Raw genomic sequence first — 24253 nt, forward strand, 5'->3', positions numbered from 1 at the left:
TTTCTCTCAGAATTATTTTATTGTATAAGATTATTTTAATAATTATATAATATATTTTTACAATTAATTTAACCATAAATAAATATTGATTGTTTATTACATTATTGTCATTGTTTATTTTATAATTGTAGTTATATTATTAATTTCATAATTATATTGAAACAAAAATGTACTATATTCACACCGACTCCAAAATTTTATTCTAATAATGCAAGGTCGTCAATTAATGCCGATCGCAAATCTTATTTAAAACGCTTTGCAGGTAAATATAAAATTGGAAAAAACTATTACTAAAAACAGCATGCGTATCCACGGCAGTCGCGTTTCGATTCGGAAACCGAACGTGATGAACGAAAACGAACACTCCAAAATCGTCTTAGACCCGAAAAACCCGGTTTGCTGAATGGCCACACTGCTCACCACGATTCACCCCTCGCGTGTCATTAGTCAACATCGGGATTTATGTAATTCCTTGCCAATTTCATTTGTTTTCAATCGAAATGCAATACATTTGAATTCGTATTTAAATGATTAAAAAATGTGTAAATACAAATTCATTCAAATTAATAATTTTAATTAAATTAATTACTTTAATGTTTAATATAATAGCAATATTGGAACTTACATATTTTCTTCTTTATTTGGATAAACTAATAAACTGATTTACTTTTATGACTACTTATTTAAAAATCCAGCAGCCAATCATCTCACTTAGATATTTGAATATATAAATAATGTAATAATTATGATAATATTATAAAACTATTAATAATTTAAAAATTAAAAATATTATGTAGTACTTTTGGCAAAAGAGCATTAAAAACTAGGTAATTTGAATTTAAATAATTCTGAACTGGTACAATATCAAAGTTTGAAATAATTACAGTTAAAAATTAAGATCAAATCAAATGTTGGAAAACCTAAAGTGTCAATATTTAGTTGATTAGGAAGGAAACTGCAAATGATAAGTGATCCTAACCCCACATTTGTGAGATTGTCTATTTACAAACAAAATGAGCAGTGAAGAGGTTAAAGTCGAACCAAAACCAATATTCAAAGCCAATTCGTTTCAACAAGCAAAAACTGGTGGAAAGAAACGGACCTGGAAGTCTCTAAAGCAAATCATTGCATCAGAGAAAGCTCTAACATGGCCTGAAGGGACAGTTCATTATGGTTCAATTAACGCACCACCTTCCTTTAAACCTGCCCAAAAATTTTCGGATTTGTCTGGTTTACCTGCACCTTACACCGATCCACAGACGAGATTACGATTCGCCAACAAAGAAGAGTATGCAACTTTAACTGACCTACCAATGGATATAACTGCTGGGTATTTGGCACTACGGGGTGCTACAAGTATTGTTGGATAGTCTTGTGATTTACTTAAGTATTTGTATTTATGTGTTTTATTTATCAAATTATACAAAATCTTATTAATAAAACTAGTTCAATTAGAAAAATAAAACTTATAATTAGTTTGTTTTTAATCTTTTAAGTTAATTTATTTGTTATTTATTGTTGCTCCTAGAATCGCAAAATGTGTGATATTTTGACACCTTTTAAATTCTGTAAAATGTAGCTGTATACTAACCATGTAGTAGTTAGCCCTTTTGCTGCCACCAAATGTAGTAGTTACCACCAAAATGTATGTTGTTGTATCGTTGAGTAAAATTAAACTTGTTTCATTTACTTGTCCTTTTCTTTATTAAATATTAAGTAGTATTAAATATATGGAATGAAGACTGGAGACTGTTGTGAAAGTGTTGCTCTTTGTAAAGACTGGTTTTTCTAGTACCTAATCACATTTAGGTTTATGACCTTTACTTGATGTTCCTGATCATAAACCCTTACAATATTCCAATTAACACACTATAGGCGGGTAGCAAAATGATCCAAACTAAGTTGTTGAATTATAACAAAAAATACGAGATAATTCTTTCAGTCCCGTATGTAAACCAATAGAGTAAAATTATCTCACCCCGCTTTTAAAGTACATTCAAAAAGGTAAAAATTACCCGACCAGCTAACAATCAACAGTTCTCGAGACGGGTATTTTTACCCGACCCGCTTATAGTGTGTTAATATAAATCTGTTTGCAATACTTAACATTAAAACTATTACAATTAAAGGAAGTATAAAATAAGTTTGGGTTTTTCGTTATTTGTCAGTTTGGTTACAACAACCAGCTTCAAAATTTATTTGTATATGGGTGATGACAGTCTCAGTCTGTCTGGTGAAAGAAAAAATCGCAAGAAAAAATATGTTAACAAAACACAGATCTGGTTTTGTACTTGCTTTATTTTACTTTCTTCTGTATTTTACAAATGAACAATATTCATAATACAAACATGTAGATAGAAACTACGACATTGTCATATCAGTTAGTGGTGCTGAATTTTAGTAATTACCAAACGATAGAAAATCATCAAAAATATTAATATATAATAATGGAAGCAAGTACTAAAATTCTTTTTAAATATACATTATGTTTCTTTTTTCAATGTTTTTCTTTTGTTAATAGTGTAGATGATTCGATGGGCAAAACTTAGGATGATAAATCATCGTTTAAAAATACACAATTACAAGTATGTACCTATATCAATCAGATGAAGAGTAAAAATGAAACGTTACACTTTCCTGGCAATAAATGAACACTATCTACAAAGGAAGCTAATCAATCTGCTTTTATAATTATTTATTTTATTATTTGTTATTGTTTTTTATTTTTATTAGCATTTTCGTTTTCGAATAACTGATTCACAATTTTATACTAGAAACAACATACAACTCGAGTGATTACATGTAGATGTCCTTGTTTCATTTATTTTTAAGGCAAAAGGTCAAATTATACTATATATTATATATATTTATATATATGTATGTATTTGAATAGGCACTAAAATAAAACATTACTCTCTACGATATCTAAATTGTATTGTAGTAATATAGGCATACAGTGATTGGCAGGATTTCGGTGAATGACTTTGGATAGGGGGATACAATTAGAATGTGGGAGAATATGCACATGCCACAGCGACATCGACGACGACATTTAATTAATATGGTGTGGTGTGGTGTGGGGGAGAGAAGAGGAAAAAGCCGATTATTTACCAATCACTAATGCTCACTCGAAATCGACTCTCCGACCGGACAACTAAAAAACGGGATGATTGGATCGATCGGTCGGAGCCATTCGACGGCATCGCACCACATGTACACGCAGCACTTGTACGTGCACGGTGCGTGCGTGAATGCGTCATGTCCACCTAAACAATTATGGCTAGCACATTTTTTTCTTTTCGTTTTTATTTTTTGATTATTTTAAACCACCATCCTACTGTTCCATGACATTCATTCCGTTTCGCACTCATCCAATTCGCGCCCGATTAAATCTCCATCTCAAAAATAAAACAAAACTGTTTTTTATTTACACGCCATGAAAGAAGCTAATCAAAAATTGAAAATTCCACACGATATGACGACTAGTGATATTTATTTTTCGGGGGTATTTTTTGGAAATTGCCAGCTTTAAGTCCAGCCAGCAATCGGTATGAAAAACACCGACGTTGTTATTTAGTAAGTGTAAAACACAAAGCTAATCTATATCAAATGAACTTGAATTTTTTTGCTTTTTTCTTTACTTTCTTTTCTTGCATATGATAAATCAATATTATCTTACATTCGTACCTAATTACATTGGTTCACGGCCGGAACCTGCGTTGCACCACCCACACAGGCAACCAACATCCCAGAGTGTGATTTAGGAGTTGTTTTACGCAACAAATTGATGATCAGTTTAGTCGTTGGAACAAGACCAGAAGGGCTGGAAGGGCAGAAGAGCAGAGGAGCAGGAGAATGCTGAGGTGGTAAGTTGGTGCGCTGGTGTGGTGGTGCAATGCAGGTGTCTCCTCGGCTACGCAACACAAACAAAAATGAAATATAAACAACTATAAAACTAAACGATAATAAACCAGTACAACAGTACCCATTTCCAATATGTAAAAGATATATTAACGAACTAAGAGGTGAGGGGCGAATCGAAGGACAATTTTCGATGGTAACTCTTCGTCCGTTCGAAGACAACGCAGAAAGTTTAACGCCCCGCCTATTATACATAAGATACACACAACTTCTGGTTTCTCTGGTAGGAAAAAACAAAACTAACGGTAGACACGAAAAGTGTATTATCATTCATTTTGAGTAGTGATCCGCCAAACTATACGTACTTTCCTTCCCTTCCCTGTTTCAGGAACGGAATCGTGTTCTACTGCTCTACAACATCAATCATCACTCGAATTTTGTGTGGTTTTTTATTGGATCGTTGGGTGTTGTATCGTGAGTGTTTCTGTGTGTTTAATGTGTGTGTGTATACTTAAACTTTTAAACAGTGTGTAAGTGTTTGTTTGACGGATCGATGCGTTTGTTCCGCGTTAACAAAAAATTCAAAATAGAAATTAACCAATATAAAATTATAAAATAAAATCAACAACAATCGAATTGGTACCCCGGTGCCGTTTTTTATACGACTTTTACCAACAATAAAATGAAAATAAGAAACGAAACGTTCGGACGTATTTTGACCGGGGTGCACCACGGAACATGCGTTCACTAATTTTGGTTCGCATGTTCCAGAATCAACGACAGTAAATTACAACATCAAAAATTTCGCGGATGAAACTAACGAAAACAGTGGTGACAGTGACGACAGTGACCGTTTCTCCTTTTACTTTTTTACATGTAACACTATTTCTTTCATATACTTATATATATTTATATATACAAACAAAACAAAAAGAATAATTAATTAGATAGAATATAATGAAGCGGTCCACGTCCAATTTAAAAACGTTTAACACCTATTTTATGTATATAAGACACTCTTCTGATGTGAAAGCATGGAAAACTGAATCGAATTTGGATATAGCACAGGAAAAACGTTTTTCCATTGAACCGAGAAATGTAATGATGAGAATATAATAATAACTGAGCCATTTTCGCATATCCTATGTACACTTAATGTGATAAATATAGTATATGCACATACAAACAAAACGGGACAAACCAATACTCACCGTTGCGACGTGGTGACGTCAATCTGTCCCGACTCTTTTCCTAGCGGCGAGTCGGTCGAATTCAACGCTTCACGCGTCTCCAGCCACCAGCCAGCCACCAACTGATGCGATGCGTGTATAAAAAATGCAACATTCACGTGCTGACTTGCGGCCCGGAGGGATGATGGTGAGTTCGACCGACTCAAAATTAAACTAAACTTTTTTTTTGGAGGGGGGAGGAACGAACCGGATCGAATCGGGAGATTTCGGAGAGGCGACGGTAGGTGAGAAGCGGCCTTTGTCCTCATGTGTTGCTCGTTGGCAAACCTGCGCTGAAATTAATATGGCAGTTTTCGTGTTTGGGGTCGACGACGAGTCCCTCGCTTCGTTCGGGTGGTCGTCGACTGATCCGAGGAGGCGGCTCTCCCATCGTCCACGTCTCACCTTTTATTTGTCTCCCACATTTATTCCATTCTTTCTATCGGTCGGTCCGGCGTTCGGGGGGGGGGGGGGGTGGTTTTCTAGAGCGTTACAGAACGCAGCGTCGGAATGGTGGACATCTGGATGAGACAGTCCTCTTCGAGACGCGAGGCGAAGCTCCAGGAGCCGCGGCTGGGAGCGGGCGTCGTTATAGCATTGGCGCCGCCTCCCAAGTCACCGCTGATGTAGGAGTGGCGTCGCTTACGTTCCTTCGGAACGAAATAGTCGTGGGTGAATAGAGGCAAGTCTTCCCGATAATTTTGTTGTAAGGTGGTGCTCAAATCGGAGAGCAGTTGCTCGCCGTCCAGCAGAATGTCCTCGCGCAGTTGGGCGTTGGATGTGGGGTCGGCCGGCGGCGGTCGGTCGCCTTTCTGGTTTTGTGTGCACGCTTCGCACGTGTCTGCCGTGTCGCCGTCCCCACCACCGCCCAGCCAAATGTTACGGAGAGCCACGCTATCCCATTCCGAACCGTTGTGGACGTCTCTGGGCCACTCGGCACTCCACTGCAGCGAATTATTGTTGCAGTTGTCGCACGATTTGTTTTCGTAACGCCAACTGATTTCGGCCATGGTGGTGCTCTCCGATCGCGTCTCGCTTTTCTCCAAATCGGCCATCTCCTGCACGTCCGTTCCCATTAACGAACGCAAAAATTTGTTGGATTCCTCGTCGGAAGACAGCTGCCCTAATTTGTACTCGTCGTTTTCGGACGCGGACAACTCCATCCCGCTCACAGTGGTATCATTTTCTATGCCATAGGGGATGATGTCGTCGATGTCGTCGGTTTGGCACGCCACGTTGTTCTGACAAACGCTGAATTTTACCACAAACTCGTCTTCGTTCTGACGACGGGGCGTAGTCGAAGACATCATCGATCCATCCTCTTCCAAACGATACTCCCAATATTGCTTCATTTGACCGTTCTCCATTTCCAGATACAAAGAGCCGCTGTCGCTTCGTTTGTAGTTCACCTTATCCAACTTGTTTGAGATGTAAAATGTTGCTCCGTCCGCATAATCACCTCGTTGTACTCCTTTAATCGCAGTTTCGCTGCTTTCATTTATAGGTCGAAAATGAGTTTTCTCGGATGTCAGCAAATCTTCCTTTTCAATGGTGTTGTTGTTGTTGTTGTTGCTAATATTGTTAGAATACCCAGTGCGTTTAGTACTAAATGAAAAACCGAAGGGATTAAAAGGAGCCTGTGCTTTGGTCAGATCCTTCTTCCTGTTGCCATTGCCAATGATCTTACTATTACTTGCCCCCGGTATGACTTCAGCGAAACTGCTCTTCTCCTTGTTGTGATTGATTTCCATCAGACTGACGGCCACACTGTAAAACACCCAACAATGAATAAATAATCAACGATAATTAATAAAGACTTACCGATTGAGTAGATGTTCATTTTCGAAACATTCCGGCTGAACGAACGAAGAGTCTTTATGTCCATTGGGGGAGGACCACACCGACGGCAAACTGTGAAATCCATCCATGAACGAGGCATCAACTAGATCGTCCTTCATCCCCCTCATCGCTTCGAACAGAGAATTGGCCTCGTTTTGAATGGACGCCGGCCAAGCGGGCTTCTGTTGCGGAGTCGCAATACTTATGCAACCAAAGTCGCGATCCAGCACCGAGTTGAAGCAATTCTCCAAATTCATCGTCGACTCATCGTCCATGCGCTGCGTCTCGTCCTGCGACCAGATCGAGCTGATGATGTTGCACGAGATGAAGTTGGGCTTGCTGCCGTTGCCCTTTCGGTCCTGTTGCAAGTTGGCCAGGTTCATCATTTCGACGCTGTCCACCCGTTCGAAGTGATCGGGCGGCGTCGGCGAGTCCAGCAACTCCCTGATGTTAACCGGTAGGTCGTCATACATGTTCATTTCTTCGTCGTGGTGATGGTGCGGCGGCATTTCGTGTTCGCTCAAGCATTGGTCGTCACTTCCGAAGGCCGTTTGCTGTTGTTCTTTTTTGTCCTTGCGTCCGGGAGTGGAAGAGCAACCGCCAAAAATGGCGGCTCTGTCCCAAGATCCGTTGGCGCGTCCGTACGAACCGGAGTCGCGCTTCGAACGCGGCAAGTAGCCGTGGTGGCGCTGCTTGACGTTGCCGCAACGCGATTTCATGTTTTGTCCGTCGGAATTGCTCCTCGAGGATTTCGGAGTGGTGTGGTAGGTGTGGTGGTGCTGGTGTTGCTGATGTTGGAATTTGGCACCGATTCCGGACCGACTGTTGGTGGTGGGATGGGACTGAGCCGGTTTCCTGGCACCAGACGGCGACTGTTTCTTCTTGGGCGACGGTATCCACTTGGGTATGAGTGCGATTAATTTGGAGGGCGAATTGGGGGCGGCGGATTGGTCGCGGCGCAGCGGCGGGAACGCGGCGTAATACTTTTCCGCCTGTTCCTTCGGCGACACTGGCGTCTGTTCCACTTCTCTTCTCTTGTTCTCTTCCTGCTGCTCCTGCTGCTGCTGCTCGCCCTTGATTTCTTTCAATTTTTCGCACAATTCGTCGACCAGAGACTCTATTTCACAATTCTGAAACGTTACAGATTACGATTACATGGAGGATAATTGGATGGTCGGGTCGGAAGCCTTTCGCGAGCGAAACGAATAAATATAAAGCGACGAACGGTGTGAAGCGCACAAAAACCACAAACACCAACTCACCATTGTTTAACATGTGAGAAAATTTAAAAGATCACTACCACAAATGGACAGTCGGTCAGTCGACGACTCAACACTCCATCTAGGTAGAAAGAAAGAAGAAACGTGTCAAAAAAACTAGTGGTTGCAGTTTGGCAAAAACAAAAGCGTAAAAAAGTGGGCGTGGACGCGTGACACGTGACAAATAGAACCTAGAGAGGAAGGTGTAATACCTGATCGGATGCCGACATGAGACATTCGACCGCAGCCGAACGTTTCAGCTGTTCAGCGTCGTGATGGGCGTCACGACGCCACCATTCGGTAGAGCGACGCAGTCGTCTCCGGCCTCCCGCCGTCGCCGTCACCTAATTAACAAAACAAAAACTCACTTGTTGTGTTCAGTCGTTCAGTTCAGTCTCCGATTCCGAGTCTCCTACATTTTTTTTCTCTCTCCCAAATTCAAATGTTCCAGGACAATGTTGTTCGAGCGGTTTCGAGTTTTGGCGAATTGAATTCGTGAATTTGGCAGCGATACTTACTTAGATTAATTAGCAGTTTTGTCGGACGAAGAAGGAACGCGATAGAAAGAAGAAGGAATGCCACAATTTAACAATGGTTAGTTACCTTGCTCAAAGATTTCGAGTGGTAGTAGTCGTCCTCATCGGGACAGATGACGTCGAGGGTGTGAGTGTGCAGAAGACTGAGGACGTAACGCGTGTAGAGAACGGCGTCGATGCCGCGGGCCTCCAATTGTTCCTCCAGCCAATTCGAAACTGCCGAGGGCATGGACACCAGACCAGGGTACTTCATAATATGCTGCAACACAAAACAAATTTATTTTCTTTCATGTTATTACTAAAACTGGAAAAATATTTCAAATAATTATCTTTGATATTTTCGATGTAAAAAATTAAGTTTGCTTAAAGCTGTCAATTGTGAGATGCCGCAATTCACAAGTCGTCGACGTCGTCGTCTATTTTCGACGCATCCGTCGACTCGGGTTTATTTTTAGGCGCGACACGATTCATTGTTTCAATCACCGCACGACAATACTTTTTCGATTCAACACGGTATACTTCACCGCCATCGGGAATTGTTAATTAGGCGACCTACTTCTGTTTCGGGTTCAACCGCATCGATCCGACTGCCCCGAATAATTCCACGTAACAATCGCTGATCGATCCGTTTAGGCCGGCTCCATCAGCAACATCAACACCACCGTGTATACAGTGTGTACTGTGTGTCGTCTCAAACACAAACTGCTCCCTTTTGAATTACCAAACTGAACAACAATATGCGAATTGGCGCCACAGTCCCACCACCTTTCTTCTTCGAAATAACAATAAACAGCCGGTCGCCAGGTACAAAACTGTCCAAAAACCTTTTGTCTACCCACGTTTGGGTAACTCCAGGTCAAAATCCACTCGGGAAAACCGGACAGCATGGCGGGAAAACGGAGCAATATTATTACACGTGGTGGGCAAGTGACATTACGAAGAATATTCCGAGAATTGGGCAATTAAAACTACACTAAGTAACTGTTTGTTTGTCGAAAACATCGTTACAAAATTTACATTAAACGCCTAATGTCGATTTAACGATTAAACAACAAATTTAAATAGACCATCAACAAAAACAACATTCCTTTGTCTCCCTTATTTTCCTCTACTGATAAAAAAAACGAAATGAATAAATATTATGTTTTGGACGACCTTCACTTATTATATAGCAGTACAGTCAGATGATTAGAACAAACAGTTGTTATCAATTTAAGGTTTGGTCAGTACTTACTTTATAAAAAATAGGAATGAGGTTGTGCCATACAGCCGAGTGTCCGCTCACGTGAGGTTTGGTTTTGATTGCTCGAGTGATGCTGTGTGCAAAAAACTAGGACTGGATACACTTGGGTACCAGTCATGTTTACAGAGCACTGATTCCACACAGATCCATTGTTCCAAGTTGTTGTTGTTGTTGTTGTTCCAAGTCCTGATTCTTTTGGGGGTTGCGTAGGTTAGGTTGCGGCTTGATAAAATGTCTTAGTTGCTTCTTCGTTTATTCAGATAGGTGTAGGTCTTCCTTGGATCCCCCCATTGTAGATCTGGAACGGGAACAGAATGAGAGAATGGAAGAATGGACGTCGGGAGGTTTGGCGCCAAACGCATCGGTGCATCGATGCATCGGTGCGCCGCAAATTAAAAATAGTATCAAGGGCAAACGAACAATGATTCGAATTTGGGTGGAAACTCGTGACTTTGCGCCGAGATGTCGTTTTTTTACGCGTGCATTTCCTGGCCGATTCAATTTTAGACGCCTCCGTGTGCCAATGGTGCAAACGGACTGTTTTCTATTTTCGTATTGTCTCGTCGTCTCGACGCTTCGGAATTTCCTTCATTTATTTATTTATTTATTATCACGAATTCGAGACGATTCTTCCGACGTACTTTGTCCTCCACCACTTACTTGTGCGTATTGTGCAAGGTCAAAAACCAACAACACAAAAGTTTGGCGATAAAAAAACACACGTCGGTACGTCCGTACGAAAACGCAGGTCACGCTCCGACGAAACCATTTTGCCTGCCAAACATTTAAAAATAGCCAGTGACATTCAGAAATTGGAATTTAAAACGAGCCGTGACACGGAAACAGCCGCGTAAGAAGCATCGTCGAACTGTCGGAAGGAAGGGAACAATAAGAGATCGGCGGAAAACGCAGAACGTAGCGAGAAATGCGCCATTGAAAGTTGCACAGTTGCACAACACACCCGTGGGTAACCGAAACAACGCCACTTACTGCTGCACATCAATCACCTGCACACAAAATTTGTCACCGCCGCTGTACGATCAAATGGAGACGTTACCTTTCGTGCTGGGGTCGTAATCGGTGCAATTGAAACTCGAAACACACCCCAGAAATTTAACAAAACATGGCAGACAGGCACAACGGCCAGTGCCAATCAGAAAGAAACCCGCTCGACGCGCAACCGATCGGCGATCGCGGCGAGACAACAATCGTCACGCGGCACATGCGCAAACGCCCTCGTCACTAGTATCGACTTTTCGATGCCGTTTCTCCACTTTCGTTCGATTTTTAAATTTATCACAAATTTTAAGTTTCCACGAAATTTGATTGTGATCATTATGATACCCAAGAGAATACTCTATTTTCTTAGTTGATGATTATTTTACGACGCAAACTATCAATTTCTTTTATCTTTTTACAAGAATATTGTACTCTAAATACATTTCTAAAACTATGGAAAATATTTTTATTATCAAAATTCTATTATATTTATAAAAAGATATTTTACAAAAATATTTTACACCAAATACATTTCTAAAACTATACAACAATATTATCACCAAAATTCTATTATGTTTATAAAAGGTATTCATAGCACCAATTAATGTTGTGATTTGTCAGAATCATATAAAAGAATAATTTCAATAATATGAATATAATATTCTACAGTCTAAATGTATTTATAATTAAACTCATGTTTATCTCTAATAAGACTTTAACTTATTTTTAATTGAAATTATTGTGTTTGCTTCAAATTAATGTCTGTATTTAATTAAATTTGAAAAATTATTTCTGCGAAACTCGTGCATCCATCTTAAGTAAATAAACTGAACTGTTGAAATATTCTTGTCGGGACGTTGCAGATTCCTGCTTTTGTATTTATTTATCATAAATTATGAATCATAATTTATGATAAATAAATTTATCATAAATTATGATTCATAATCTATATGCCATATACAAAGGGGAATTTTGGTTTCACACATTCGAGTTACTCCAAATACAACAATAATACAACTTTATTTTTTATTACTAATTTGCTTCATAAATGTAATTCAGTCAGGAATAACATAAAAAACTACTTAATAATTTATTACCAATAAATTACACTACAAACCACAAATCTGAATCGCACCTATTAAGATCCGTTGCTGGATTTCTTCGATTTCAATAGACCAATGGTGCTGCCACTATTGGATTTGGGGGACGCGCCTCCCATATTCGGTATATTAAAACCATACGGTATTGTAATGTTAGATCCACTTTCCTTGCTCGGTTTCGACTCACGTTTCTTTTCTTCGTTTTTGTTTGCTTCTGCGTCCTCCGAGCCTTCTTTCGCCTTCGAACCTTCCTTGGAGTCTTCCGGCGTACTGATTGTCGGCTTAACGTTGCTGTCAAAGTTCATATAGTACCGCAGTTCCAACATGAACACTTCATTGAACGGTTTCTTAGCGTGTCTGCTGATTCGAATTAAATACAGCATGTGTTCGGCTAGTACGAGTAGTATAGAGAGGACCACACCGTAAATGGTGACCCAGAAAACACCTTCGACATTTTGTAAGCCTAAAGGGGTTGCGTCGGACGATTCCTCCTGGTTCTAAAATACACACCGAGTGCTTATCAATTCGAAAATTTCAAATGTTAATCTTACGTCACACTGACCACCTCCTCGTCTCTCTTCCCACCATTTTTTCTTCAATATCTCCAAGTTACCACCCGCTTGCAATTTTAAAATTGCCGTCGTCAATTTCTGTCTGTATGGAGAATCTGTAAAAGATTAAATTAATAAAAACTTATTAGTAGTGTGGTGCCAAACACAGGTTCAGTACTTTTTCTCATAGCTATTCCGTAACCTTTGTCGTCCAGCAAGTTACCGTACATCATGAGGTCGCAACTGCGCTGAGTCACATACGTAATGCTTGTCGATTCCATAAAAAAAGCATATCTTTCATCCTCTGCCAGCTTCACTCCCACACTGTTTTCTTTCGGCATGTCCTCCGGATTGTACTTCATATGATCGTACACCTTTTTGTACACCGGATTGCTGGATTCCTATGAAAAACGCACATACATGCATGCAAGTGAAGAAACGATAAAGATATTTATTTACGAATTACTTTAAAGAAAGTTTCCGTGGCTCCTCCAGCTTTGGCGCCGTATCTGATTTTATATTTCGGAGCGTTTTCCACCAAACTAGATATGTCTGTGAAAAGTTCAATGGGATTTTCTGTTGCCAAAAAGGCTGCCAAATTTGCAGTGTACGAAGATACCATGATCAGAATAAAAAACCACCACACACTCGCAGCAATCCTCGTTGAAGTACCACTAAAAACAAGCAATCAATCACCTTCTTTTACTCCATTGTTTTTTATTGCCACACACATTGGAGCTATTTCTGAACCCTGTTGCATGAGACCGCCAATAGAAAACCAAAAGGAATTAAGTAAGCTCCATTGATTCACCAGAAACTCCGGCTCTTCTATGCACGGATACGGATTGGTCCATTCGTCCGGGCACAAACGACCCATGATGTACAGAGATATTGTCACAACGAAGAAAGCTAAAGACAATCCGATCCAAGTTTCAATTGCAAACGGATCGGCGAACGAGAAGAAACTTGGAGGAGCCTTACTGGGCTTTCTAAATAATATGCTGATGCCTAAAAGTTGTGCGTTAAATTATTTATTAGTTTGTTAATTAATTGAATCTAGTACCGAGATTCATGAAGGGGGTGGTAAAGTCACACACTCCCGCTCTTGAAGATGTTATTGTCAAGTCTGCGATTGCTAAATCTGCCACGTGGTTGTTAACGTCCTGTAGCATTTTGTCGTTACTTTTGTCCTCTCTTATGATAAACGTGTAGTTGAAACCTTCCATTAGAGACAGTTCGTGAATCAATTCAATGCCGAAACCCTCAAATCGATCGTTACCCGTCAAGACTTCATGAGTCACTTTCAACATTCCATACGGTTCAGTCTGAAATGGTACTTTTATAAATCAAATTATTCTTTAATATGATATGTTTACCTACCAATGCGGTAATGACTGTGAAAGTTTTGTTGCGGAGGCTGTTGTCATCATCTTCTGTAAGGGTATCTCCCTTTCTAGTTATATTGATGCCACTGGAGGCATTCCAGCTGCCAATCACTGGGGCTGCACCTTGGATCAACTCGTATATCTCCAGTTCGAAATCACTTCTGAATCCTTCATGGTTGAAATTTATCATGCCAGTAAGACCATGATAAGTTCCCTGTAACGGTACCCATAAACAAACGTAAAAGTTATTACTTAATATGACTTACAGTTTTCATAAGATTGATAACACTGTGACCGAATTCCCAGCTGTCCGTGGCATTGCACTGATTTCCTTGGTTAACCCATGGTTGAGCGTTTACATCTTGGAACGCTTTGGCCAACATGTTCACTGCGTCTATGATCATGGCGGTTTCAGTTCGAAGGTGCCAATAAGGCAACATCACATCGTCTCTGCCCTTGTACAATTCCTTGCTGATTTCTTGCACCTTCGTACTTTCCGGATTTATTATCCTTATCTAAAATAAAGATGCATGCTATTACTTTGCTTTTCTCTTCTATAAACATTACTTACTCCCGTTATGTTGGCTTCAGCGTATTGAAAAGCCGACAGGTCTTCGGTGTGGGCGTCCAAATTTGTGATGAAATACTTAAAATCACTGTTTATAAGGCCAACTTGCTGAATCTGGGACAGAATCTCCTTCAAGTGATCTATATGACAGTCTAGCAAATAAGCTGTTTGGCCGGACGCTTTCACTTCTTTTAATACGGGTCTGTAGTTGCCACTTTGATCTTTATCCAGTTGTTTGACGTTAACTAAAATTCCTCTGGCAGCGGACTCCTTAAGTACTTCGAATAGATTCGTCAGTCCTTCGTCATCCTCATATAAAATTGTGTAAGTCTTCCACTCCAAAGCCCGAATAATGTCGATATAAGCTTTTGACAATAAGGGTGGGTGAGGGTACATGTTTAAAATGGTGCCACCTCTGGACGATCTGTAATTTCTCACGTTCAAAACGTGCGGTATTTCTTTTTCGTCCAGTATCGACTGAACTATGTCTATGTTGTCCATATTTGAAGGACCAAACATTGAGACAACTCCTAAATTTAATAAGTTGCATAAAGCCAACATGGATTTGTATGGGCCTTCTGCATCTTTAAAGTCCTCACTTTCTATAATCGACATTATCATGTTCTCAGAGTTGTTGTTGACTTTATCGATAGCAAATTTAAAAGCCATCTCGTCGTCTTCCTTACCACCAAACATAGCGCCTGAAATTGCGAAAACCAAGTTCAATTTAATCAAAATGGGAATAAACAAACACATACCGATATAAATTTCGTCCAGTTCCGCATTGCGAAGCAACAAAAACAATATGAAAACGGAGTAGATAAACATTACGGGTCATAAACGTTCGATAATAAAATTTATAATGCGAAATAGTAAATAGGTAGACTAGTTTTAATTTAATTTGCTGCATCTATTTTTGAGTGCTGCAAATTGCACTTGGCGAGATATTAACTTTAAAATGCTCGAATATCTGCTAATTATAGCACATTCGTCTTTGGGTGCTTATTAATTTTGTTGTGTCCATAAACATGTTTTATTAAAATACATTTTTTTCATTCGGTTTATTATCTTTGTTGTTAAAAGCTCCATTCTGTCTGTTATCTCGCCGCTTTTTTCCTACAATGAGCAATTATTAGTCATTCGTTTGAAAACTGCATAATAAATTTCATTAATTCACTATTTTTCTTTCTTAATTAAATAATTATTTTTATCGATATTTTTATGTTCGTACAATGGAGGAATGTAGATTATCACCAAAATTCTATTATATCTATAAAAATATTAATTATGATAAATGAATGGTAAATTTTATGAAATCGTTTTTATTTCTTCTAAAATTTTATTTAATTATAAATCTAAATCCAATTTATTCTATATTAAATGAATATAATTGTAAATTTTAAATTTATTGTTACTTTGTAACAAGCATAGCAGTTATATACACCAATCGAAAACGGTTTAATCCTACTGAATTTTAAGGGGACATCATGCACGACAGAGACAGTAAAAGTCTACAAATTTGCTTCGTAGTGGAAATCTTTTACTGCCTCTGTCATACATGATGTCTCCTCAAAATTCAGTAGTATCAAAGACTTTCCACTCGGTATATTGAATTCAATAAATTAAATATAACACCATAATTAATAATCTTGTGTAAATTTCCGTCCGAGTTGAATTAAAAAAATACTACCGGCAACGTTGCCCGCTTGTGTCAGTTTTCCGAAATGGCAGCGCTAATGTTAACAGAATTATTTGAAATATTCCACAATCGCAGTAAATTTGAAATTAACATGTTTGGCAGCGCTAATGTAAATCACTTAACAAATTACGGGGACGATTCCATTTTAAATGAGCCACCCTGTATGCCCATTACATAATCACGTGTTGTGGAAAGTTTATCTGGTGACATTTGGCTGCGTCCAGTTGGTATTCGAACGTCAGCATGATGTCACTTTTCATTCTATTTTATGTATTGGAAAATTTCTAAGTCACACTCGTTACCCGAGACAGGCAACATAGACAAAGACCAAAGTTAAGGCTAAAACCAACGGAGGGAACGAGGTAGAGTGAATCGCGCGATCGAATCTCTTAATGGCATTCCAAACGAAGTAAAAGGTTACAAGACACACCGCGAATTATCCGTCGAAAAATGTACATCGTCTTGAGGTTACCACACGGCCAATTCACCAACAAACTAATACAAAGTGAGTAACATGGTTAATGGCACACGATAGCTCCGACATTTTTAGGTTATCCGTTTGTTTTTGTCGGTTATATAATTAGGATTCGGATTAACTTATCTCGCACGTTACATAAAATGGAAAATTCGAGTATGCGATCGAACAAACATGTGAAACATAAATACGGAACGATGATTGGATCCGATTGGTTGCGGATTCCGTCGTGCGTAACCTTATTTATGGATGATAATAATAAGTGTTGTGTACTTTGCCTCCTAAAAACATCTGATCGTTCGACAGTCACGATTATCTGCCAAATTTTTATGTGGACATTGATATTGAAATACTTTTAAATTTATTTACTGAATTTTTTAGATGGAAACCCATGGTTGAGCTGCAACAAATCAAAATTGGTGCCAAGCATAGCCACCTTGAACACATTTTGCGGCGACAACCGAAAGAATGAATGGAATTATAAGAATCAGCCGACTTACTATCAGACATACACGCCGGCAGTTACCGCGCGACTGCTCCTTGTCCGCAACTTTTCAGTGACACGTCGCCTATGTGACAAGGAACCGCTCAAGCCCTCGTCAAAAGTAAATTAAAATGAGTGTCCTGTTGCGTGCCAACACGTTAACTCATTGATGTCTGGTTTCAGGTGGAGGTTACAGTGCAAGAGTTGAAGAAAAAACAGGAGGAGTCCGAGCAGAAGAACGGCTCCACAGTTACGACGACGCCAGCGCCCACGACGGTGGTCAAAAAGAGCTTGAAGCAGCGCGTCGTCGACGAGATCCTTCACTACTATCACGGCTTCCGTTTACTGTTCATCGACATAAAAATCACCACAGGACTGTTATGGCGCGTGCTCAAGGGCAAGAGTCTGAGTCGCCGCGAGCACCGCCTGATGACGCGGACCGTCGGCGACATATTCCGACTGGTGCCCTTCTCCGTCTTCATCATCGTGCCCTTCATGGAATTGTTGCTGCCTGTCTTTATCAAACTGTTCCCTGGCATGTTGCCGTCCACCTTCCAGACGGCCAAGGAACGTGAAGACAAAATCAAACAGAACCTCAAAGTCAAGCTGGAGATGGCCAAGTTCCTGCAAGGAACCTTGGACGAGATGAGCGTGCAGAGCAACGAACGCTCTTCGCAGCGGGCGAAGGAGTTCAACGACTGGTTTGTGAAGGTCCGTACGTCGGGCGAGCAGGTCTCCAACCAGGACATCATGAAATTTTCGAAGCTGTTCGAGGACGAGATCACGCTGGACTCGTTATCGCGCAGCCAGCTGATCGCCCTGTGCCGAGTACTCGAAGTTCAGACGTTGGGCACCAACAACTTCCTGCGCTTCCAGTTGCGGATGAAGTTGCGTTCGCTCGCCGCCGACGACAAAATGATTATGAAAGAGGGCATCGATTCGCTAACGCTGGCCGAGGTGCAGCAGGCGTGTCGAGCTCGTGGAATGCGGGCATACGGCATGTCCGAAGAGAGGTTGCGCAATCAGCTACAGCAATGGCTGGATCTCAGTTTGAACGAGAAGGTGCCGCCGTCACTGTTGCTGTTGTCTCGTGCCCTCATGTTACCCGAAACCATTCCGACCGAGGACAAGTTGAAGGCGACAATTTCGGCTTTGCCCGAAACCATCGTAAAGCAAACGCAGGCCTCCATACAGGAGAAGGAGGGTAGCATCGACAACAAAACGAGATTGGAAGCGTTACGTGAGGAGGAGCGCAAGATACAGGAGGAGAGGAAGGAACACCGCGAAGAAAAGAAGAAGGAACTCGAACTTGAGGTCAAAAAGAAAGACAAGGAGCAACTGGTGGATAAAGCACCCGTCCTCTCAGCTGAGGACACTGCCGTTCTACAAGACGCCGCAGCTACGGCCACCGCCAAAATTCAATCAACGGACAAAGAGGAGCACCTCCAATCCAAAGACTTTGAAATCATCGAGCATGCCATAGACACCGTGTCGAAGGAGAAGAAGCTCATCGTCGAGAAGGAGGAGATCGAGGAACTGAAGACCGAACTGCTCGATTACGAGGAGGACGTGCAGGATTTGCAAAAGGTGATGGCCACGCAACCCGAACACGACGTCAAAGAAACCAAAGCGGCCAAGAGGTTGTTCAAGAATTTGAATCGCATGATCGCCAAACTGGACGGAGTTATGGTGGATCTTGAAGCCAAAGAGAAAGAACTGAAACGCGACTTGGCCAAGGAGGAGACCACCAAGAAGAAGGAGGAATTGATGAAGATCGACGACATCATAGACGCCATCAAACAAATATTCGCTTTAAAGAATATTTCTGATCAGAACAAGATGGATCAAATTACCAAGGTGCTGCAAAAGATGGACGATGACAGAGATGGTTCTCTTAAAGTCGAGGATATTCTCAAGGTATGAATGGCCTCCTTTTTTATTTCTTTTTAAGTTGTTCTTTTATAATTTACGTATCGAATTGTTTCTAGGATCAACCTTTTAAACGTTTCAGAACTAAAATGAAGGTATCACGATTATCATTCAGTGTATAGAACGAGTTATAGGGTAGTGAATGAAAATTTTATAGAAACCTTTGAAGTTTTACCATTTACATCAACTGTTTCTATAGAATCTGTCGTAATTTAGTTTTGTCAATTTTCGTCCGATATTTTAACTGGCTTTTCTTTCTATTAATATTAAACGTGTTTGTTTGTATGTTATTCATAATTTATCACATTAATCCGATTTTAGGTAATCGAAATCATCGGCAAAGAAAACGTAAAACTGTCTTCGAAACAAATCGATGAGCTGATCGAACTGTTAGAGAAGGAAGAGATCCTCGAAGTGGAGGACAAGATTGAAAAGGCCTTACAGAAAGACAAAGACACCACAACGACGACGACGACAACGACGGCGACGACACCAATAGCAAAACCGGTAGATAAGGAATCAAATTCGGGAAGCGAAGGTACCGTTCCTCCTTCATCCAGCTCGAATTCGTCGAATCAGAACTGCATCCCGAAAAACAAAATGGACACGAAAGGTCCCGCTTTGGTTCCTCCGACTGTTAACAGTATTGATAAAAACAAGAACAGTTCCAAAATGCTTTAATCCAAGTAGTTTGCTTAATTTAGGTTTTGTACCGATTGCCAACGCGTAACGAAAATAACGTTTTGTGCGCGCATCTTTATTACTAAATTAACTGGCAATGTTGGTTGTTATTGATACATTTGTAAATATGAATGAATGAATGGAAGATTAGATAATTTTTGATATAGCATTACACCAATCAATCAACCTATAACTGATGGGAAGCAAGTCTACGTTTGTTGTTCAGTTTAAAAAATGTTCTATTAATTTCCCAGTAAACTGAAACCTCACATTGTTGTTTTGTTTCATTTAACAGAGGACAGTCGGGTAGACGATAAAAAGGGGATAGATAAAATAAATTATATATACAAAGCCGTTTTTCTCAGGGTGACCGAAGGCCACGCTAAATTCTTATTTTTCTAATTTATTTTAATAAATGTGTTGAACACATTACTTGTTTTTTTTTTGTAATTTTTAATTTACGCACGATAATTGTGGACAAGTTATTGTGATTTATTGTACAAAGGATGATTCTGTTTGTTGGCAGATAAGTTTGTAAAAATATTATGGTGATTTTTAATAAATTTAAGTAAGAATTTTTGGTCCACTTATTTACCTTTTATTTTTCGTGGAGGGGACACCCGTCACTGGTGTCGCTGTGTCGTGTAGTGCGGGACCGGCTAAAACCCTTCCCCTCCCTTCATGGAACCGTCCCGCAGCATTACTCACAATGGCCACTCATTTACCTACCGTGCAAAAATACTCACCTACTCACTCACTCACTCACTAACTAACAAATAGGTCAATTGAGAATGAATGAATAAATAAATAAATATAGTCACGTTGGATGATTTTTAATAAACATTTTCTTATTGAAACCTATAATCTTACATAATATACATAGTACAAAAAAACTATATTGTACCTCATTGGAGGTAAAATGAAACATGTATAATTCGTTACTGTACAAAAGTCTATCGCTACTACTGTACAAAGAATTGTCGTAAATTAAAACAAAATAAATTATGTCCTCATTACATTACATCATCAAACAATATACACATATATGACAATCATAAAATAACAGTTTAAAGTAGTTAAAGTAATGACCGATACAATAATATAGTGAATGTACAAAAACAAGTCCAAAACCGATTGATTTTGTCAACTAGAATTAAGTGGGATCAAGTAGGTAGGTATGTAGGTACGTGGGTAGGAGTGAAGGGCGGGGTGTGTCAAGTTGACGGGTGGCGACCTATATTCATTTTTTTCATCTCTTTCTTTTCATCACTATAAACTGAACGCCCACCATCAACTTGCACATTTCAATCGTTGTAAATCAAATCGAGATCATTTTCATGTTTCGGTTAATTAATTAGTTTCTCGGTCAACAAACCGTAAACGTTCTTCAGTTGAGTTTCAGGCTACAAATATCGAACAGTACAGTACAGAGTAATTGGCACTTTGAATGAAATAGCACTTTCGAATGTTCCAATAATAATTTTTTTTTCATTTTCCATTACAAATCACTAAGTAAGTAACATCAAACATACTCGAACGATGGACAAGTTATTTATGTATATGAAAAATTAGTTGAGGGCGTCGATGTGCGCACAGATCGTCCAATCGATCGATCGGTTCTCCACTAATTTATATATAAAACAATTCAAAATCAATCAACAACAGTTGTTCGTTCGTTTGTAAATTAAAAAACAACTATGACTAGTATTGCCCCCGAAACGCAAATATCCACCGACCGATTCGATTTCCGGATCCGGATTGACTGCACAAGTCCATTGTTAACAACTCACAAAGAATACTGAATAGCAGTGTGTGTGGATGTGTGTGTGTGTGTGTGTCTGGCGTACGTTTTATTCGATTTCTCTTTAGATGATGGAACAGTAGTAAGAATGTTGTTTTGATGAAATAGGTGGAGGAGGCAAAAATACCCATGTACAATAATTTTTATAATCTTCAACAGGCACAGTTAGTTATACAAGAGAATTCGTATTGAAACAACATTGAATTGTAATAATAAAATAAAAGGGGTGTTTCGACAACATAATTAAAAACAAACAAAGAGGCAATAATTAACAGACGTGCACGTTCGACGTTGGGTCGAGTGCATCTTTCAACAAGTAGTAGGTGGTGGTGTGTGTGTGTTTGTGTATGGTGTGTACGTAGGTAGTACAAGACTAATTACAAAAAACCGACGACCTTTTTCTCATCGATCGCCGATGTCTACTAACAGGAAGATAAACCGTGCATATTCAGCTCTTTATCCAAAAAACGGAAAAAATGTACATCTATGTACACAAAAGAAGAACGGCGGTGTGTCTGTCGTACTTCCAACAAAAAACCCTTTTGACGACCGACGACAGCTGTCTGTCTGTCTGTCTATTTATTTTTTAATAAATCTTTTATCACACATTTGCAAAAACTCGTTCGTTCAAAACTAGAGCGTCTACTATCACATGATTCAGGTTTGTTCTGTCGTTGCGTTGACAGAGGCAGACTGTTGCGTTGACGTCGTCACCGCCGGTGAGGTCGTTGACGCCGTCGCCGGTGTTGATGTTGTCGTCGTGGTGGCCGTCGTCGATGCCGCTGCCGTCGTCGCCGCCGCTGCCGTTGCACCTTCGTTTTGAGCCGCTTCGCCATTTTTCTCCGAAGTCGTAGATGACGACGACGAAGAGGAGGAGGAAGAGGAGGAGGACGATGACGACGATGTGCACGAGGTGGACGATGCGGACGACGACCCTGACGACGAGGATGCGGACGAAGACGTCGAATCTTCTTCCTTCTTGATGTTGGCGTGCTTGTGCAGGATGGAGTTGAGCGTGCTGAGGGAATCCTTGACGGCGTGATAGATGATGTTCTTTATCTGCAGTTTGTCCTCGTGATTCGAATGGGTGTCGGTCAGGTCGCGGAACTCTTGCGTCAGATGGAAGCAGTGCGACACGTTCTCGGGCGACACAAAGTCCTCCGCGACTTTGATGCAATTGTGGAGGTTTCGCACCTGGTGCGGCGCCCCCGCCGGAATGAAGACCGCGTCGCCGAGACACTGGACGATGGCGTATCCCTCAACTCCGTACTCTTTATAGAGACGCTCGCGCAACGGACCGTCCAGATAACAGCTCTGATCGTGGATAGGGTCGTGGTGCGGCTCCAGCCGTCCGCCCTTCTCCACCACCACCTTGTTAAGGAGGTCGCGGATCTTGTCGGCGTCACGCGCGTTGTAGATGTGCCACAGCGCGCCTGGTAATTCGCCCTTGTCTCGTACTCGTCGTCTCGTCAAGATGTCGCAGCCGGCTTCGTCGATGGCACGGAAGGCCTCTTTGATGTGCGCCTCGCTGTCGCCGTCTTTCGGTATGCCCACGTACACCATCACGTTGACGGCGTCGGAAATATCCAAGTGCAAGTTGGTGGTTCCTTTGGAGGGATGCAGGGCGGAGCCGTAAGCGTTGTACATCTTGGGTCCCAGATCCGGACGCACAAAGCATTCCGGCAGACGACTCGCCAAGTTTAGTCGGCCCGAGCGATGCGTGTACTCTGCAAGGGGCAACACTTTAATGAGATCGTTGTATCGAGTGGGCAACAGTTCGGCAAAGTCCTCGCCCGGCGGCCAGTCCTTCAACTTCAACAGCATCGGATTGCCGCGATCGTCCTTCAGTCGTTTGGAGAAGTGATCGAAGCCTTCCCAGAACTTTTTCATCGGTTGGTTCGGTACCAGGTTGCCGGTCATGCAATTGATCAGGTCGTTCTTTTCTTCGCCAAAGTCGCGTGCGAACGCCTCCGGATTCCACAAGTTTTTATCCATATTTTTGGTGACGTCGGAAACGATGACGGGCTGGCCTCGCTTCCACTGATCCTGGAATATCTTGTAGTTGCCCTTGTGGATGGCATCGCTCAGCCGGAGCAACTTTCCGTCGCACAACCAACTGTGCGGCACGTCCGGATACAACGTCTGACTCTCCGTGAACGTCATGATACGAATGGGAATTGGCACCCGCCCTTTCGCCTGCCAGTTGTACCTTCGAACGAAGTGCTTCAGTTCCTTGCGTTCGGACGAATTGCTCTGGTTCGAGTCCGCATGTTTGGGCACGCTGTCTTCGATCACACTCGAAATCACGTCGTCCAACGTGTCCGCCTTGGCGCTGATCGCCTTTTTGCTGGAGCCGGTGCCGTTGTTGCTGTTCTTTTGTTGCTGCGACACGGGCGACGTTGCCCGACTGCCGTTCGGCTTGTGAGAGGGGCGGATCAAAAGTTCGCGCAGCGTCGAGAAGTTGCCGTCTTCGGAATCGCTGCTGCTCTCCTCGTGTTTCTTGTCTTCGTTGGACAGGGCGACGTCGGCCAGCCAACTTAGCGGAGACGTGCGTTCTTCTTTCACACCGCCGCCGTTCACTTCCTCCTGAAATGAATGAATGAATGAATGAATG

General features: G+C 41.0%; 5 protein-coding genes across 8 annotated transcripts in view; 2 read left to right on the forward strand and 3 right to left on the reverse strand.

The window, feature by feature from the left end:
* Nucleotides 1-956: 956 nt before the first annotated feature.
* LOC109607370 (INO80 complex subunit C) lies at nucleotides 957-1689 on the forward strand. The gene has a single exon (XM_020023860.2). The coding sequence runs from the start codon at nucleotides 1014-1016 to the stop codon at nucleotides 1368-1370; it is 357 nt and encodes a 118-aa protein (XP_019879419.1). The 5' UTR covers nucleotides 957-1013; the 3' UTR covers nucleotides 1371-1689.
* Nucleotides 1690-2280: 591 nt separating this feature from the next.
* On the reverse strand, nucleotides 2281-11176 carry LOC109608596 (uncharacterized). Of its 3 annotated transcripts, XM_020025072.2 has the most exons (6): nucleotides 11025-11176; nucleotides 9959-10265; nucleotides 8792-8983; nucleotides 8401-8532; nucleotides 6912-8059; nucleotides 2281-6857 (listed from the first exon to the last, which is right to left on the reverse strand). In XM_020025072.2, the coding sequence occupies exons 3-6, from the start codon at nucleotides 8975-8977 to the stop codon at nucleotides 5573-5575; spliced, it is 2751 nt and encodes a 916-aa protein (XP_019880631.2). In that variant the 5' UTR covers nucleotides 8978-8983; nucleotides 9959-10265; nucleotides 11025-11176; the 3' UTR covers nucleotides 2281-5572. The 3 variants fall into 3 exon arrangements, with proteins under 3 accessions (XP_019880631.2, XP_019880632.2, XP_019880633.2); XM_020025073.2 differs by lacking the exon at nucleotides 8401-8532; XM_020025074.2 differs by lacking the exons at nucleotides 8401-8532; nucleotides 9959-10265; nucleotides 11025-11176 and adding an exon at nucleotides 8192-8270 and having other exon boundaries at nucleotides 8792-8924.
* Nucleotides 11177-12043: 867 nt separating this feature from the next.
* Nucleotides 12044-15795, reverse strand: LOC109608556 (glutamate receptor ionotropic, kainate 2). The gene is made up of 10 exons (XM_020025000.2): nucleotides 15329-15795; nucleotides 14574-15271; nucleotides 14269-14517; nucleotides 13998-14216; nucleotides 13681-13942; nucleotides 13349-13625; nucleotides 13084-13291; nucleotides 12796-13018; nucleotides 12618-12733; nucleotides 12044-12563 (listed from the first exon to the last, which is right to left on the reverse strand). The coding sequence occupies exons 1-10, from the start codon at nucleotides 15396-15398 to the stop codon at nucleotides 12105-12107; spliced, it is 2781 nt and encodes a 926-aa protein (XP_019880559.2). The 5' UTR covers nucleotides 15399-15795; the 3' UTR covers nucleotides 12044-12104.
* A 692-nt stretch (nucleotides 15796-16487) lies between these two features.
* On the forward strand, nucleotides 16488-20415 carry LOC109608523 (mitochondrial proton/calcium exchanger protein). The gene is made up of 4 exons (XM_049964450.1): nucleotides 16488-16774; nucleotides 17126-17349; nucleotides 17412-19145; nucleotides 19479-20415. The coding sequence occupies exons 1-4, from the start codon at nucleotides 16720-16722 to the stop codon at nucleotides 19836-19838; spliced, it is 2373 nt and encodes a 790-aa protein (XP_049820407.1). The 5' UTR covers nucleotides 16488-16719; the 3' UTR covers nucleotides 19839-20415.
* A 240-nt stretch (nucleotides 20416-20655) lies between these two features.
* The window catches only part of LOC109608524 (uncharacterized), a 60230-nt gene continuing 56632 nt past the window's right edge, over nucleotides 20656-24253 (reverse strand). For both annotated transcript variants that reach the window (XM_020024965.2, XM_049965074.1), the window contains exon 15: nucleotides 20656-24225. In XM_020024965.2, the coding sequence (XP_019880524.2) occupies nucleotides 22297-24225 (1929 nt within the window). In that variant the 3' untranslated portion in view covers nucleotides 20656-22296. The remainder of the gene's footprint in view (nucleotides 24226-24253) is intronic.

This window comes from Aethina tumida, chromosome 3 (assembly GCF_024364675.1).
Source record: "Aethina tumida isolate Nest 87 chromosome 3, icAetTumi1.1, whole genome shotgun sequence".
Lineage (NCBI taxonomy): Eukaryota > Metazoa > Arthropoda > Insecta > Coleoptera > Nitidulidae > Aethina > Aethina tumida.